The following is a 17194-nucleotide window of genomic DNA, read 5'->3' as shown; positions in this document are numbered from 1 at the left end:
GACGCTGGTGATCTGACCAAGCCTTATCGCCCTCCGATGCCTTTTTGCCTGTAGCTCTGAGTTCCTGCATGTTTCACCCAGTAAGAGGAAGCTCTGCAAATATTATAATGCTTCAAATGTGCTAGGAGTTTTAAATCATAAACTCTGAATGCTCTTGGCCGCCGCTGCAAGGTCGCACTGCTTTTACTGTGCAGAGAAGACACACGAGTTCCTGAAGGGCTGTTTATGTTGTAATGGATTTGGCATTAAATGTAAGGTGCTGCTTTTACTTTGTGACTAAAGGGACTTTTGTGTAAATGTAGTTCACCGTCTGTCATAGCAGGAAAACGTAGCAGTGATGGAGAAACAACCATGAAAATCCCATGAAATCCATACGTTATTTGCAAATTGTGACAACAAGTGTGCGTCCCATTGTTGTTGTTCTTCTGCCGTGACTTGAATGCTCCCTGCGGCATTAATTCACCAGGAGGTAAATCTCTAAAGTAATCCTTGTCATTTGCTGGCACCGAAGCACACACTCAGAAAATCTCCCCTTTGGCACGAATGTGAGTGTCTTCTTTGGTTTGGGTCCAATGTGAGATGACGGAGAATGAAAGCGAGGCCCTGCTGCCAGCCACCAGACATAAATAAGAGCAAGCAGAGCGAGCGGGAGGTGCAGCAACATGAATAAGCTCAGTGGTTGAAGGAATTCTTTTTTTGTAACTTTATGCAAAATGTGTCTTTCATAATAAGGGTGTTAAACACAGACAGTGTTTTAGTTCTAGAGGCCTTGGAGCTGCTGCCACAGCCTCCTCCCGCCCCCTGCTGTGCCCTAATCAGTAGGGCTGGATGGGGAGGATGGAGCGTCCCAACCTGCCATCAGCCAGCTGCTCTTCACCTTAGAAAATGAATGGTAATCATGACGAACTAGTCGCCTGCTGCCACAAACATCATCGTCGCATCAGCAGATGTTCCTTTACAACGCGTGTACTGTAGATGTAAGAGGAAACGGGGGGACGCTTTGCTCTCTTTGGTTTCAGAGGCACAAAACAGAATTTAGGCCTAGTTCACTCAAATAAAACATTTAAAAATATGAATATAAAAAACAAATATGAAGGATTGATCCTTTACAGAATGAGATGATCCAAGCTTCAGCTCTCAGTTGTTTTAGTGGGTGTGTTCATTTTCCCAATTTCCTTAACGGCCGTCTCCGCGGCGACCGGGTGGAGGATGAGCAGACGGGACGGTGTCTCAGTCGACTTGTAACCAGCACAGTTTCTGCTTCGTTTGTGAGCCGTGTGAGAGGACTTGCACTCTAATAGTCTGCAGTTAAAATTTAATGCCCCCGAAGTTGATTGTTAGTTTGGAGCTTTTCCACAACTCACACTTTTTGAAGTTACTCTTCAAAGGACACTTTCAGGAGTTTGACCTGTTCGTATTCTTGCTTGTTGAATAAACCCGGCCCAGTGTTTTCCTTGGCGAACATCTGTTTGAAGACTTTAACTAGAAAGAAACAGATGCTTCTTTCAAAGTGACTTACAATATTATTCCCCTTTTGTATGAAGGGGAATAATACTGTTAAATATTAAGTAAACACCCCCCACTCTAAGAAAGCTGCCGATGAACTATTCATTCAGAAATGAGAAAAATAATTGTGCTTCAGTGTTTTCCCAGTGATGGGAGCTGACTGTCCTGCTGCTGCTTTTCTCCACGCTACTGTACCGTGAGGTGTCTGCCTAGTGTGGGTTTGTTCATTTGATACTGTCACATTTGTGTCACAGATTTGAGTGTCAGTTACTCAGTTGGATCTGTGGAAGCAGGGCTCTGTGAAAATGCACTCGTTCGCTTCATTCCTCTCCTGTCAAATATTTTCTTACCGCAGACTTTTCCTGTGGGTTAGAAAGCCTGACTTTCGGACATATGTTAACTTCTGTTGTGAATATTGCACAGAACCAATTGAGATTCAATTTATTATCTGATAAACATTCAATCAAAATGTTAATATCCTAAATGAGATCAGTTGTAGTATTTCTAGACAGTGATGCTGCTGTGCGCTGCAGAAACATGGGCATCTGCTCCCAAGACTTTTAAATTAACATCAACAGCAAACAATTTATTTCCTTCGTCCATTTGATGGGACTCCATAGAACTCAATTGCCGTCTGATGAACTGGAACGTGCGTCATTATGAGATACTTTCATGTCTTGTACCTGTTGCTATATTATTACATTTATAAGATTGTGCGTTTTGTTTTTTGGGCAGAAAGAGAAAATGTGTTTGGAAAAACAGCACTTATTGGTTCTATATTTTGAAATAGAATCTTCTTTCCTTTTTCTATTTAGTATTAAAATTTCATTACCCGAGCAGGATAGTATTATTGAAGTAGGCATATGATTCCTCAAATGTCTTAACCTTCTCATTTTAATTGACATGGATCCTGCCATTTGTTTAGAAATGTGTGATCTTTGTGTTTCCATTTTAGTCATGGACCACTGACACATTCAACCTGCTTTTTAGTACGTATGATACTGGGAGAATTTTGATTTGAACTCCCAGCGATTATGTGGAGAACTAGATAAGGACAGTCTGTGGTGTTGAGAATATGTTCTCCAGGAATCGTTTCAATGGACAACATGGAGCAGGCGTTGCCCCCAAAGGAGGTACAAAGGCAAAAGTCCATCCACCCAAGAAGAGGGCCCCGAACCCCAGGGTAGCTCTGGTCATTCGGGGGAAACTCCACCGTCTTTTGCAAGGCTCTGCAGACCAGCATGTCCCAGATTCCCACCTTTATTATGCAGGCATTGAGGAGGAGGAGAGGGAGGCACAGGAAGGCAGAAAGGAGCACAGGAGCATGTATCCAAAGGGGAGCTCAAGGACTGACTACTGTTCTAAAGTTTCAAATGGGAAAGGAGCTCCAGGGCCACCATGTGTAGGAGAAGTGGAGCTGAACAGAGAGGGATGTATACGAATACCTTGTACCCTGCAACATAAAGGCTGCAGATCACCAGCAAACGTGAAACGAATCTCTTTTGAAAGTGGAATTCTGACAAATCCCGAGCGCATGCGATCCCAAACGCACTATGGCCCAATTGGCCTAGATATGAATGGGACTAAATTTGCTGGATCAACCAGAAGTGATTTTGGTTCACCCCGTATTCGGCCAAAGAGACCATATTCTACTGGTGACTGCGTGGACTACAACTTCAACAGAGGTGTCCCCGGTACACTGCTAGAAGAGGACGAAGATAAAGAGGAGGAGTCAAGTGCCATCATTGATCACATTTTGAAAGAGCTGAGGGGCATCAACAAAATTCAGGAGGAAATCTCTGACCTCAGGGATTACCTGACCTCGGTCCGAGGTTCAGTTGAGGAAGTGTCATCCTGTGTAGATGCTGTATTGTTGGAGATTGAGGGCATTCGTTCCAGCAACAAGGCTGGTGTAGGGGTACAGGCAGGTACCTGGTCAGGACTCGGTTACACAGATGGACCATCGTCCCGCAGAAGGCCAGCGAGCGCTTATGGCACTTTGGGCAGTGCAATGTCAAAGTCTGAGTCAAAGCAACATAGCATCCATGGAGACTTACTGCCACGGGGAGAAGAGTCTGCTGTGTCACCCATTGCTGAATCTGTGGATGCTCAGGAAATGGAGGAACCAGAGGATGCATCCGATCACAGCTCCGATATCCCAGTAGGCGCAGTAGCAAGAAAACTCAGCTTTGGCTACCTCGAAAGGCAGGATGGCCATGACTATCCCAGCACCAGCTCCTTGTCCTCTGGCCATAGCTCCAAGTCGGAGTCAGACTTGGACAGACTGTCACTTAGCCATGGAGCAAAGAGCCAGATGACAGGTGAACGAGAGCAGCCATGGGGTGTTACTGGTGCCCCACACAGTGCTGCTGGGCAGGCTGTGTGGCATAGAGAGCCTGCTTACCTGAGGGATAGATGTTTGGAAAAGCATGAAGGCGACAGCGTTCTTTGCTGTGAAGGAGTTGGTAGCTGGGGTCACTACAGCGCTGCGGACTACGCTCCATCAGGGCAGTGCTCCACTGGAAGCTCAGAACAAGTCTCTGTTCGCTCTGGAAAACATTATAATTCTCCTGCCAGCACTTCAAGCAGAGAGGACTGGCAGTCACAGACGAGACGGCCTCAGATTCAGTCTGGGATTCATGGCCCTTCAGATACCAAGCATGAAAACACTGTAGCCTTTGAGTGTGCGGCTGATTTTTCCTATCCACAAAGTTCTGGTTACCATTCCATTGATGGGGCTGATAAAGAAGAAGAGTTTGACTATGGGGCTTCGAATGACCTGAGCTACTCAACAGACTGTCAGGTTGAATGTTATCGGGACACTTATTTAACCTATGAAAAGTCTTCAGCAGCGACTTGGCCTGATATGTCCCTATTTAGCACTGCAGATGTGGATATGCAATTTATGCAGGAGACTGAAGCTAGAAACCGGCTCCCTCTGTCCGGCAGCGCAGAAATGCACGCCGGTGGCTTCAACGTCAAACGCATAAGCCGAGCTGTACTTGATTTCAGCTCTGCCTTGAGGGGAGCGTTGCGTAAACTTGAAGTACCTGCAGCCCAGTGTCCTGGAGAGGAAGCAGACTTTGAAGTGCCTTCTGACCCACCAGCAGATGAGCTGCCTTCAAAACCCTCTTGCTATGAGCCACAATCTGAGCAAACGTCTGGCAAAACTGCAAGAGGCGACGTGGTTGACAGCAGTGACGCTGCAGTGGAACCGAGCAGAAATAACCTTCTCGACAAATCAGATTGTTTCTCTGTGGATTCTGTGCTTGAAGAAACCAACAACAGCCTTAGCTTGAGGTTTGAGAACACGTGGCAACCCCCTTGTTCAGAAAAGGTCCCCTCTTGCCCAGAAGACCTTTCTGTCAGCCTCGACCTAGCGTCCAGTAGCACAGCGGTACTGCCTCCAGCTGATGGCCTTATAGTACAGCCTGCACAAGGCCCTGCTGATGGTCCTGCCCTTTCACAATGCACCACAGGAGAGTCTCTGTCCGTCTCCCTCTCCGTTGATGAAACTGTGGCACAGGAGGAAACTGAGGTGCAACTGTCTCAACAACCTCCCGCGGACATCGCTGTTGAGGGCAAACTGGATGGAGACAAAGGGGAGCCTCCCATGGACATCAGCCAAATGGACGAACGTAGGCTCAAGTGCCTGAGGAGCTTTCAACAGATCCTCCGGGAGAAGAGGGAGAGCAGGCGGAACCTCTCCAGCGTCACCATGTCCACCTTCTCTCAGGAGGACGCTGAGCCAGGTAGTCATGACCAGATGCTGTTCACTCACTCTGACTCACAGATGACACCACATTCGCTTCCTGTTACATTTTTCTTTATGCCTGACTCTCACGCATTAAACAACCTTCAGAGGTTTGTGACTCATTTTACTGCATGTGATCCTAAGTAGCTGATCTTAAACTGCTGCTGTCCTCTATGTTCGCCTGCTGGTTAAAATAAGCCCCTGTCATGTCTCTCCCCTGAGTATTAGCTTCCTAATGGTCTCAGCTGATACTATTATTTTTCTACCCCCCTGTGAATAATGCATCACCTGCCACTCACGGGTCCCTTCTTCCTCCAAGATTCCAGAAGCAGCCATTTGCTGAATTAGAAAACATTAATTATGTCCCTGGAAAGCATGGCTGACATTAAAGAGGAAGCAGATGAGAAATATTAAGAGTCATTTACATGATGAATTAGACATGTTAATGAATCATTTAAGACCTCGGACCCGTCTATTTAAAGCCTCAGCTGCGGCGCCGCTTTTAGCCTTTGCAGAGCTTTTGATCCAGGAACGTCGTGTTGTTTCACATGTTGAGTCGAACTGCTCTGTGACTGATTCTCTATTCTGTTTTACAGATGGAAGTCGAGATGGAGATCAGGTTGCTTCTTTTGTGGTTTCTCTCGCAATAAGATTATTGTCACACACGCTGAAAGCATTGTGTGCAGTCGTCTGTATATTATTTGGACTTTTTCTCATTTCAGCTTTTATTTCCTTTCCCTCCCATCCATCCTTCTGCCTGCTGTGTTTCTATTCAGAGCTAATGAAATATGAAAATTTTACTGCCACGGTAGTATTTTCTTTATTGAAACATGAAGCACGCTGTCAGTATTTGGTGGTGGTTTCTGGAGAGGTGTAGTTGACAGGTGCCTGTTTTAAGGTGAGCCCAGACGTATGCTGCTCATATGCTGCATGCATTGGGGGACATGATTGAAAGGCTCTTCACGGCTTCCAGTACTAAAACTCAACCAGCCCAGTCCCGCTGCCTTTCTCCTGTCTTTCCTCCTTCCTCTCTTGTTTCTCCTACGCCTGTGCATGTGCATGCTCCGTGTCATGAAGCCAGTCGAGCTGTCGGCCCCAGACGACTAAACACATGACCTCTGACCCTGTATTTCAGAGCCGGGATCAGGAAGGAGACCCCAGCAAGCACCCGTGGGCCAAGCCAGGGTCAGTGAATGTCTATATGTGTCTGTGGGTTTGAGCAGACGATGGTGATTACGCTTGATTCAAGTGTCGGTCAGTGCATTTGTGTGTGTGTGCAGGGAAAACACGCCGTTTGGCATCGACAGCATGCCAGACCTGCGCAAGAGGAGGCCCATTCCCCTTGTTAGTGAGCTGGTGAGTTGGCATCACTCAGTGTTTCACTGTTTAGGGTTCAAACCTCGCTGAACCCACAACGTGTTAGGATGAGACTCAACATTGTGATCTGACGTGTTTTAAACTGCATCGATGAAATCATGCAACACAACTAATATCATTTGATTGATTATATCTACAGTGATCTCTTCACTGTTGAGTAGTTAAGTCAACCGGCCCTTTAGGAACAATGGGTGAGAGATTATAGAGCAGCTTCGCTCATGAGGGAGGACTCCCATCCACCTGCTGTGTTTATAAATTGTTTGTGAGCGCCGAGTAGCAGGATTGAAGGTGAAAGCTACTGATCCTCTCTGAGGGGAGTGTGTTTGTCTCTAACCTTTCCTTTCTTCCCGTTTTCTCCTGCCTCCCTCCATCCGCCCTCAGGCTATGGTGAGTAAAGCGTTGCTGTGCTCCACCGTTTGTTTGATGGCCTTTGTTTCACACTCAGGTTTGCAGCGAAGCGCTTCGATCCGCTCTCTGTGCAGTTTCCGTGTGCATGTGCTCAAATGTTGCTCATGCACGCGCTCATACAAATACCAGTTATTGTTCACGTGTATGTCAACAAACATTTAAAAAAAAATCTATTTCTGATGAATGCTCTCAATTTTCCCTCTTGCTCAGAGTGAAGGGCTTTTCGTTAGCTTCGCATCCTTCAATTAACATGTTTGTCTTGCTGTGATTTAGCAAGTCAACATCTCCACCTTCTCACGTCACCTGCACCTCCACGTCCACGTGTTGAATCTCTGCTATGTACAGTACTTATGCGACTTACGTCCTCGGGCTTCTCTCCGCCACCAGTGATCAGACCTATGAATATTCAGTCCCTGAGATCTGAGAGTCTTGTCTCCTTCAGTTTGAACTGAATCCTTCAGAGTGAAGGTCAGACGCTCAGGAACAGTTTGAACGAAGACGTGCTCATGAGGTTTGAGGGATTTAATTGGTTTTAGGATTAAACTCAGTCGGTTGCTTCATATGAACCATGAGGAGAGGGCACAGCTGACAGAGGAGCAAATATCAGCATACCACAATGAGGCGGCCTTGTCGTCGCTGCCTCCAGGTTTTGTTTTGACAAGTGTATATTTTGTCCCAGCTTTGCAGCCTGCTCCGCTCGCAGCACCGCTCTGTCCGGGACCAATTATGGAGAGTGCTTTTCAAACAGCACCACATTTCTCTCCGTGCTCCAACGTCTTCTCTCGTCCGTGATGTCACGTCTGGGAGCCGTCGCCACGCGTGTGCAGAAGCTGCTTCATGTAACCGAAACCTGCAGCGTGAGGAAAATAACCTGTGACTTCCTAGTGATCGTCTTCCATTCACTTCAGAGCAGGAGACTCAGGATTAGAGCGGTTTCTCCTAGAAATGATGTTTCTCTACAGCTGAACATGTTTGTGTCATTTCTAAACATCATTATCACCACACACTGAGGCATCATGAGCACAGGCACCGAAGCAACAAAAACCAGAATCTCCCCTTTCTCCTGACTCTGGATTAGAGGCGCTTGTTGTGGGTCTATTTCACACATCCTTCATTCATCTGGCGCTGCCTTGATTAACCTGCAGACGAGGAGGCAGAACAGCTGAGAACCCGGCGCATGCTGGTGTTCAGCAGCTGCTGCACATGGACTGTGGGTGTCTGGTCCTGGTCCTGGTCCTGGTCCTGTCCAAACCACTCTCACGTGCGCTGTTATCAGCCTGTTAGTTGAATTCACAGAAAACAACATCTTGCTCATTTACAGGCAGATTTGTGCCAAAGTAGCGGCAGCGGTTCAGGGAGTGGTTTAAGCTAACGACGAAACAATATGCGCCTCACAGTGAACCGACGGGTGTCAGGCTGCTGCCTTCCAGTGCCTGTTTGCAGTTTGCACTGATCAACTCTTCTTCTGCCTCCTTCGTTTCCTTCCTCTGTTGCTGCTCATGCCTTATTTCTCTTGTCTCCAGTCTATGATACAGTCCAGGAAAGCAGGACTCGCCCACACACTGGCCACACGGACCTCCCTGAAAGACGAAGAGCTGGTGAGGGGCTACATGCTACATGCACACACACGCACACACACACGCACACACACGCACACACACACACACACAGACACACACAGACACACACACAGACACACACACAGACACACACACACACGCACACACACGCACACACAGGCACACACACACAGGCGCACACACACACACACACACACGCACACACACACACACGCACACACAGGCACACACACACAGGCACGCACACACACACACACACAGGCACTCACACACACACACACACACACACAGGCACTCACACACAGACACACGCGCGCACACACACACGCACACACAGGCACACACACACAGGCGCGCGCACACACACACACACTCACACAGACACACACACACAGGCACACACACAGACACACACACACAGGCGCACACACGCACACACACAGGCACACACACAGACACACACGCACACACAGACACACACACACACACAGGCACACACACAGACACACACGCACACACAGACACACACACACACACAGGCACACACACACACACACACACACACACACACACACACACAGGCACGCACACACACACACACACACACACACACACACACACACACACACACACACACACACACACACCCTCTGAAGCTGTGGGTCTGTAGCTTTACTGGATGTCCAGCAGGGTTTCTCCTCCTCTGAGCTGCCAGCTTTGTCTGCTGTGTTCATTAAATGCACATCCTGAGCGCAGCAGATAATTGCAGAGGGAATTCAGGGAACCTGTGGAACATTCATAGAAGCAGAGCAGAACCTGCACATGCATAAGTCGCTGACCTAATCGGATTTACAGACGGTAAATATGTCTATGTTCGATGAGATGGAGGAAGCGAACAGCTTGTGATGCCTCATAATCTCAGATACAGTTCACCAGTAGCCTGCATTCATTCAAGCTTAGTGGGACTGGACACCGTAGTGGGAGAAATAAAAGGGCAGGGACGTGCAGCACGTCAGCGATCAGAACATCAGGCAGAAGCACAGGACATCAGTCGATTGAATCATTACAGGTCGGACCAGTAAACAGCTAAATGCTGAATGACATCATCACCTACGATGGAGCATTCTTCTTTTGTCACTTTTAACTGCGGTCTCATTTACGACCATTGCTACTGTGATAACAGTCATATGAAGAAGGTGAAGGATGACACGCCCATATGTAAATTCTGTGTTTGCTGAATCCGTCCGGGCTCATAGCGGAGGTGTCCTCCATCCTGTGGAGATGCGTTCACCTCCTCCCACGCTCCTCCTACACACAACAACAACAGAACTTAGTTCATCACACAAGAAGCCAAGAATGATATTTATGAAATTGCTCTGTCATACATAATTATGCTGTTCCTGCATCTTGCTGATGAGTTATTCTCCCCCTCCACCCGTGTCCCGTCTCTGACTCGAGCAGAAGAACCACGTGTACAAGAAGACGCTGCAGGCTCTGATCTACCCCGTCTCCTGCACCACGCCCCACAACTTCGAGGTGTGGACGGCCACCACGCCCACCTACTGCTACGAGTGCGAGGGCCTCCTGTGGGGCATCGCCCGTCAGGGCATGCGCTGCGCCGAGTGTGGGGTCAAAGTGCACGAGAAATGCCAGGAGCTGCTGAACGCCGACTGCCTGCAGCGTGAGTTCCAGAACCGAACGTACAGTACAGGAAGCTCGGCCTTCGTGTCACGCACTCGCTCGCATGTCCCTTCAGGAGCGGCTGAGAAGAGCTCCAAGACCGGAGCGGAGGACCGCACGCAGCACATCATCATGGCCATGAAGGACAGGATGAAGATCCGCGAGAGGAACAAGCCGGAGATCTTTGAGGAGATCCGCAAGGTGTTCAACATCTCCAAGATGCTGCACGCGCAGCACATGAAGAGCATCAAGCAGAGCGTCCTGGACGGCACGTCCAAGTGGTCGGCCAAGATCTCCATCACCAGTAGGTCCAGACAGGCTTTGTAACTGCCACTAACACCCGTTTCTATGAGGCATGTGTTCCCTGCGTCTCCTCCAGTGCAGCGTTCAAGGCCGCGTCTGCTTTATCCTCACTCTGAATCATGAGTGTTGTGGTGTAACATAAGATATTCAGACGTCAGGCGCATCAGGTCCTCATCACATCCGACATTTTGGGGAAAAAAAAGTCCTTGAACATCCTCCATCGAGTGCGATTCAAAAGAGCTTATCAGTTTGAGGAGCGGCTTCTCCACGGCACTCATTCATTCCCACACGTGAAGGATGTGACTGCAGATAAGCGCTGGCAGCGCTCCTGTGAAAGCTGCCAACTGATCCCCACGCTTCAGTAGCACCACAACCAGAACCAGAACCCTGCTGCGTCACCGCTCAGTGAAGAGCTGAAAGAAGACTCGCTTTAGTTGCTGTTGACAAATGCTGCCCAACACGTTTCCAACATTTCCTACATGACAGTTTGTTTTCAGACACCAAAGCAATGTTGTTACTGCTTTGTGAAGATGGAGCTGATCCAGTCATTCATCCGTCCCACATTCATGAAAGTTATTTTTTCACAGTCGCGTCTGCGTCGATGAGAAACCCTCGCTGCGCTCGTCCACCCTTTGCCAAACATCATCAGGCGTTGCCAAAGCAACCAGACACATCGCTTTGTGGTGGTGGCAGCGTTGCCATGGCAGCGATCACACCTTGTCTGCAGCGAGGAGCTGTGTTAACCTGTGGAAGCAGGCCGCGCTGTCAGCGGCTGCTTCATTGCATTCACCTGGACAGCGGCTCTGGACACAGGTGTCGCTTCTCAGGCTCAAACTGCATATTTATTATTGCGTTGTCTGTGAAGGAGAGTTCTAGTGACGGGCTCTACATCAAGACGTGGTGGTTTGGTCACATTGTTTTCACTGCTCTTTTCTGTAGGAGTCTAAATTATTCAGCCTGTTTGAACTGCTCACGTTTTTATTCTTTCATCATAGTTTTTTTCATTTTGCATAAATCAATCATGTCCCTTATTAGAAATATATTCAGACGTACTTTGAGCTCAGCTTTGCATGTGAGCCGGGTTCTGAATGTGGTGACGGACTGACAGGAGACAGAGCAATGATTGAGTCATTAGAGAATATCTCCGCTAGTTAATATTCAAAGACTCTCGTGGCTCATGAGCTGCATCAGCTGTGGTCACTGAGCTCAACGGTGAAGCGACTAGTGCTGATTAGCAGGACTCGTAAGTTTCCGACCGCAGCTTTAGTCTGACACTGCAGATCATGTAACATCACATTTCATTCTTTCAAAAAGTGCAAAGAATTTGTAATTTGCGCTTTACAATTGGGTTTTTTGTGCAACACTGTATCGTAAACAGTTGCCAGGCAACCAGCACAAACTCCTGCCTCCCTGCTGAGAGATGGGCCAAAGCAGGAAGCTGTTGTTTCCATAGTGTAGTTGTAGTTCAGGTGAGTGAGACTGGACAGATACAACCGGTTTCTACCAGGAGGCCGCACACACAGCAGCTCACAACCACAGTGTTTGTTGATCTCAACACCAACGCTGCTGCGTCCCATCACATCCTGGCAAACTGCAGCAGCTCGGTCCTGCTCAGCCACGTGGGGAAAGAGTGTGACGTCCTACAACCTGTCCTGAAAAGGTGCAGACGCGCTGCTGAGCCGCTTCCTGTTCAGGCTACAGCTATTAATAGCAACCACCAGCAGTATCTGAGGCAAATCTCCCTCTTTCCTCTCACCTGGATTCAGCTGTGGCAGAGGCGTCGAACCGTCCTTGATCCTGTCTCCAGGTTTCATTTGTGAGCCTTTGCTCTCCATCGATCAGAGCTTCATCTCCTGCGTCAGGGATGTTTGAGCCAAACTGTCACAGCCTCAAATGCCATTTGTCACACTCTGAAGGAGACGAAACCAACAAGCCTGAACGCGGCTGCTCTGCTGCAAACAAGCCCGACGCCGCGCGACCGCGAGGTCCTCGGCCTCCGACTACGACACGGGACGACAGCAGGGAAACGGTGCTTCTCAACATCTGCCTCTGAGTCACAGCACTGTGTTACGAGGCTTTGCATAAGTGTGTGGGTGATATCTTGGGCTCCGTGTGTGAATGAGACAGAAAGACCATGGTGGAGAGTAGGTGTTTGTTGTCGTTATGCAATTGTCCTCGTGCTTCTCTGTTTGTCAGTCGTCAGCGCGCAGGGACTCCAGGCGAAGGACAGGACGGGCTCCAGCGATCCGTACGTCACCATCCAGGTCGGCAAAACCAAGAAGAGAACCAAGACCATCTACGGGAACCTGAACCCGGTGTGGGAGGAAAGGTTCAGCTTGTAAGTGTTGACGCGAGGCTGTTTGTCCGTTCTGGGACTGGTGGCTTCATGCACCTCCCCGTTCGTGTCGCGTGCGTCTGCAGCGAGTGCCACAACTCGTCGGACCGCGTGAAGCTGCGCGTCTGGGACGAGGACGACGACATCAAGTCGCGCGTGAAGCAGCGTCTGAAGCGCGAGTCGGACGACTTCCTGGGTCAGAGCATCATCGAGGTCCGGACGCTGAGCGGAGAGATGGACGTGTGGTACAACCTGGGTATTTATGCATCATTCATTAGCGTGTGTGCAGCCGTTACGCTGTCGTCCTGGACTCAAAGTTCAGCGCGGGTTCAGCTCTGAGCCGCGAATCCCTTGTGCGTCTGCTTTAGAGAAGAGAACAGACAAGTCAGCGGTGTCTGGAGCCATTCGCCTTCAGATCAGCGTGGAGATCGAGGGGGAGGAGAAGGTGGCGCCGTACCACGTCCAGTACACGTGCCTCCACGAGGTGACGCACACACACGCACATGAACGCACACGCACACACATACAGTCACACACACACACGCACGTGAACGCACACACATACAGTCACACACACACGCATGCATGCACACACACAGACACACACACAGAGTCACAGTCACACACACACAAACAGTCACACACACACACGCGCACGCATGCACACACACACACAGAGTCACAGTCACACACACACACAAACAGTCACAGACACACACAGTCACGCACACACACGCACACGCATGCACACACACACACAGAGTCACACACACACACACACACACACACACACACACACACACACACACACATACAGTAGACAGTCACACACATACAGTCGCACACACATAGACACACACACACACACCCTAGCTTCATGATGGCTGTTTAACTCTCACGTCTTTGTCTCGGTGTAGAACACCTTTCACTTCTCCACAGACGTGGAGGGAGGCGGTGTGGTGAAGATCCCAGGGGCTCAGGGAGACGACGCCTGGAAAGTTTACTTTGACGAGGTGCAGCAGGAAGTGGTGGACGAGTTCGCCATGCGCTACGGCGTCGAGTCCATCTACCAGGCCATGACGTAAGGCCAGCAGCGCTCAGGCCTCATCAGGGCCTGTGACTAAACCCGATCAGGAAACAGCGTGTGTGCGTGCGTGCGTGTGTGTGTGTGTGTGTGTGTGTGTGTGTGTGTGTGTGTGTGTGTGTGTGTGTGTGTGTGTGTGTGTGTGTGTGTGTGTGTGTGTGTGTGTGTGTGTGTGTGTGTGTGTGTGTGGGAGCAGAGCTGTCATGATCTATAAACAGCATGCAAATCAGATTATCTTCTTTAATGAGAAAAGATGACCCGTCACCTCCTCCTTTTCCATCGTGTGGCAGATGCTCACACACGCATGCCTTTTAATTACATTAATAATGTTATAATTATTTGACCTTAAAGGGACGACGACGGGACGAGTGTTAGTTTTCCTGTTGCAGGATGGAGTCGCATCAAATAGTCAGAGCAGGAGGCAGTAAATGAAGCGGAGCCGTAAGAAACACAACCACAGCGTTTACATTCTGGCTCCTTCACTCGTATGAAGGTCCCTGAAAACGGCCACGCGGAGGTGAAGGCACTGGTTCAGTGCAAGCAGTGAAACGCGGTGACGTTCAAACAGGAAGTGGACGTCAGCTGATCGTCAGCTGATCCGTCGTCTATGTGATGCGAGCGTTCAAACCAACAGCTCCACCCCCTTTCTGCTGCTGCTTCCTGCGTGGATCAGATCCACTGTGGGTTCTCAGCGCCAGAGTTCTGTTCCAATCAGTGCAGCGGATCCTCACTTGTGCATATTTTACCACCTTGACTCATTGTTTTGAGTTCGGTGCGGGTGGAACGCAGCTGCTGCTCTGCTGCAAACATTGCACCTGCTCCTCACACCTCCCTCCCTTCCTCCCTTCCTTCCTGACTTCCTCCCCCTCCCTCCCTCCCTCCCTCCCTCCCTCTCCTCCTTCCTTCCTTCCTTCCTTCCTTCCTTCCTTCCTTCCTTCTTCCTTCCTTCCTTCCATTCCTCTCTCCTCCTCCTTCCTTCCATTCCTTCCTTCCTTCCTTCCTTCCTTCCTTCTCTTCCTTCCTTTCCCCTTCCTAATCGCCTCTCCTCCTTCCTGGCTTCCTTTCCCGTTCCTTCTCATGGTCCCATTCCTTCTCTCCTTTGTTCCTTCCTTCCTTCCTTCCTTCCTTCCTTCCTTCCTTCCTTCCTCTCTTCCTCCCCTCTCCTCTCCCTTCCATTCCTATTCGCTCTCGTTCTTCTTGTGTCATGTACTTACCTTCTCTCTCTTCTCTTCGCTTCCTTGCCTCCTTCCTAATCCTTCCTTCTCTGTGCTTCCTTCCTTCCTTCCTTCTCTCCCTCTCCTCCTTCCTTCCTTGTCCTCCTTCCTCTCTTACGCCTCCCTTCATCCAGTCCCTCCATTCCTTCGTCTCCTTCCTAGTCCTTCCTTGCTCTCCTTCCATCTCTTCCTCCCCGTCGCCCTTCGCCCGTCCCATCCTCCCTCCCTCCATTCCTTCGCTCTCCTTTCCTCCTTCCTTCCTCTCCTTCGTTTCTTCCTTCCTTCCTTCGCTTCCTTGCCCCTCTCTTCCTCCCTCTCCCTCCCTCCCTTGCTTCTCTCGTCCTCCGTTTCCGTTACTCTCCATCCTTTCCATTATCCTTGCTTCTTCCTTCCTTCTTGGGTCCAAGTAGTGTGGGGAGGGGGAATGGGGGGGGAAGGCGAGAATTAGAGCAAGCGCGGATGTCCTTCCTATCTCTTCTCTCTTGCCTCTCTTCCTATCCCCTACCCTCCTCCTCTCATTCTCTTCCTCTCCTGCGGCTTCTTCATCTCTCCTTCTTTCCTCTCTCCTCCCTCCGTGCCCTGCCCGTCTGCTCTCCTATTCTCTTCGCTCTCCTCCTTCCTTTGCACTACGGACGTCTAGCTCTCTTGCCTTCGCATTCCTCTCTTCTTTCCTGATGCCTTCCTTCCTCTCTCCTCCCTTCTTCTGCCTCCCTTCCATTCCTTCGCGTCTCTTCCTTCCTGTGACGCTTCCTTCCTGTCCTTCCTTCTGCTTCTTCCTTCTCTTCCTTCTCTATCTTCGATTCCTTTCCTGCTCGTCTCCCGCTCCCTCGCTTCGCTTCGTCCTTCCTTTCCTTCCTTCCTTCCTTCATCTTCCTTCCTTCTCTCCTCCTCTTCTCGCCCTCCTCCCTCCCTTCCTTCTCTCTCCTCCTTCTGTTGCCTTTCCGTTCTCTTTCCTTTCTCTTCCTCTCGTTTTCCTGCCCCTACGAGCTCACTCCCGCCCATCCGCTCCCTCCCTTCTCCCTCCCGCTCCTTCCATTCCGTTTCCTACTCCTGGGGTCCCTCATCGCTCCTTCCTATCCTGTCCTTCCTCCTTGGCCTTCTCTTCCTTCCTTACCTTCCATCTTCCTTTCCGTACTGCTCCTACCCTCCGCCGAGTCTTTCTCTCGCATTCGCTTCTCGTGCTCCCTCCTTCGCTATCTCTGGCCTCCTTTCTCAGTTTCCTTGCCTTCCCTTCCTTCCTTCCTTCCTCTCTTCCTCTCTTCCTCCCCTCCCTCCCTCCGATTCCTTCCTCTCCTCCTTCCTTCCTTCCTTCCTTCCTTCCTCTCTTCCTCCCCGCCCTCCCTCCCCTCCCTCCCTCCCTCCATTTCTTCCTTCCTTCCTTCCTTCATTGAATTACTGCTTTCTCCTCTGATCATGTCCAACCTCTCCCTCCTCCTCTCCCTTATTTCATCCTCCTTCTGACCTTTCTCTGACCTCCTCATGTCCTTCCCACTGTCTCCGACCGCTTTATCTGCCGCCGTTCTTCTTTCTTCTCTGTTACAGCTGCCGCTTTCTTGTCTAAATGTGCTTCTTTTCTTCTCCACATCAGCCACTTCTCCTGCCTGTCCTCTAAGTACATGCTGTCTGGGATTCCAGCAGTGATGAGCACGCTGCTCGCCAACATCAATGCGTTCTACGCCCACCCCACGGCCTCCACCAACGTCTCCGCTCCAGCGAGGTTTGCAGCCTCCAACTTTGGGGTACGTGGCCACAGTTACTACCCTTATGCCTGGTGTGATGACGTGGGACCTCTGTAGACGCTGTGAAGCTCCTGGGTGTGTGATCACGGCCGCGCTGACTGGCGCCAGGCAGCCGGTTCTGGCTGTGACTCCGAAGCTGCTGTCGCAGCGGCTGAAGTGGGCAACTTGAGCATGTTAATGCATTAAACGTCATGTCTGGAGAAGCAACAGCCAT

General features: G+C 49.9%; 1 protein-coding gene across 9 annotated transcripts in view; it reads left to right on the top strand.

The window, feature by feature from the left end:
* The window catches only part of LOC114861890 (protein unc-13 homolog B-like), a 57777-nt gene that overhangs the window by 22632 nt on the left and 17951 nt on the right, over positions 1–17194 (top strand). For 8 of the 9 annotated variants that reach the window (XM_055511152.1, XM_055511150.1, XM_055511151.1 and 5 more), the window contains exons 4-13: positions 6396–6445; positions 6541–6616; positions 8569–8643; positions 10087–10306; positions 10382–10609; positions 12805–12946; positions 13030–13199; positions 13312–13427; positions 13861–14024; positions 16830–16980. In XM_055511152.1, coding sequence (XP_055367127.1) covers positions 6396–6445; positions 6541–6616; positions 8569–8643; positions 10087–10306; positions 10382–10609; positions 12805–12946; positions 13030–13199; positions 13312–13427; positions 13861–14024; positions 16830–16980 — 1392 coding nt within the window. Of the gene's footprint in view, positions 1–2461; positions 5259–5856; positions 5880–6395; positions 6446–6540; positions 6617–8568; positions 8644–10086; positions 10307–10381; positions 10610–12804; positions 12947–13029; positions 13200–13311; positions 13428–13860; positions 14025–16829; positions 16981–17194 lie in introns of all 9 variants that reach the window. The other variant, XM_055511157.1, reaches the window with a different exon arrangement.

Source organism: Betta splendens, chromosome 9 (assembly GCF_900634795.4).
Source record: "Betta splendens chromosome 9, fBetSpl5.4, whole genome shotgun sequence".
In the NCBI taxonomy this organism is placed as follows: domain Eukaryota; kingdom Metazoa; phylum Chordata; class Actinopteri; order Anabantiformes; family Osphronemidae; genus Betta; species Betta splendens.
This window is presented reverse-complemented; position numbering and strand designations above follow the sequence as displayed.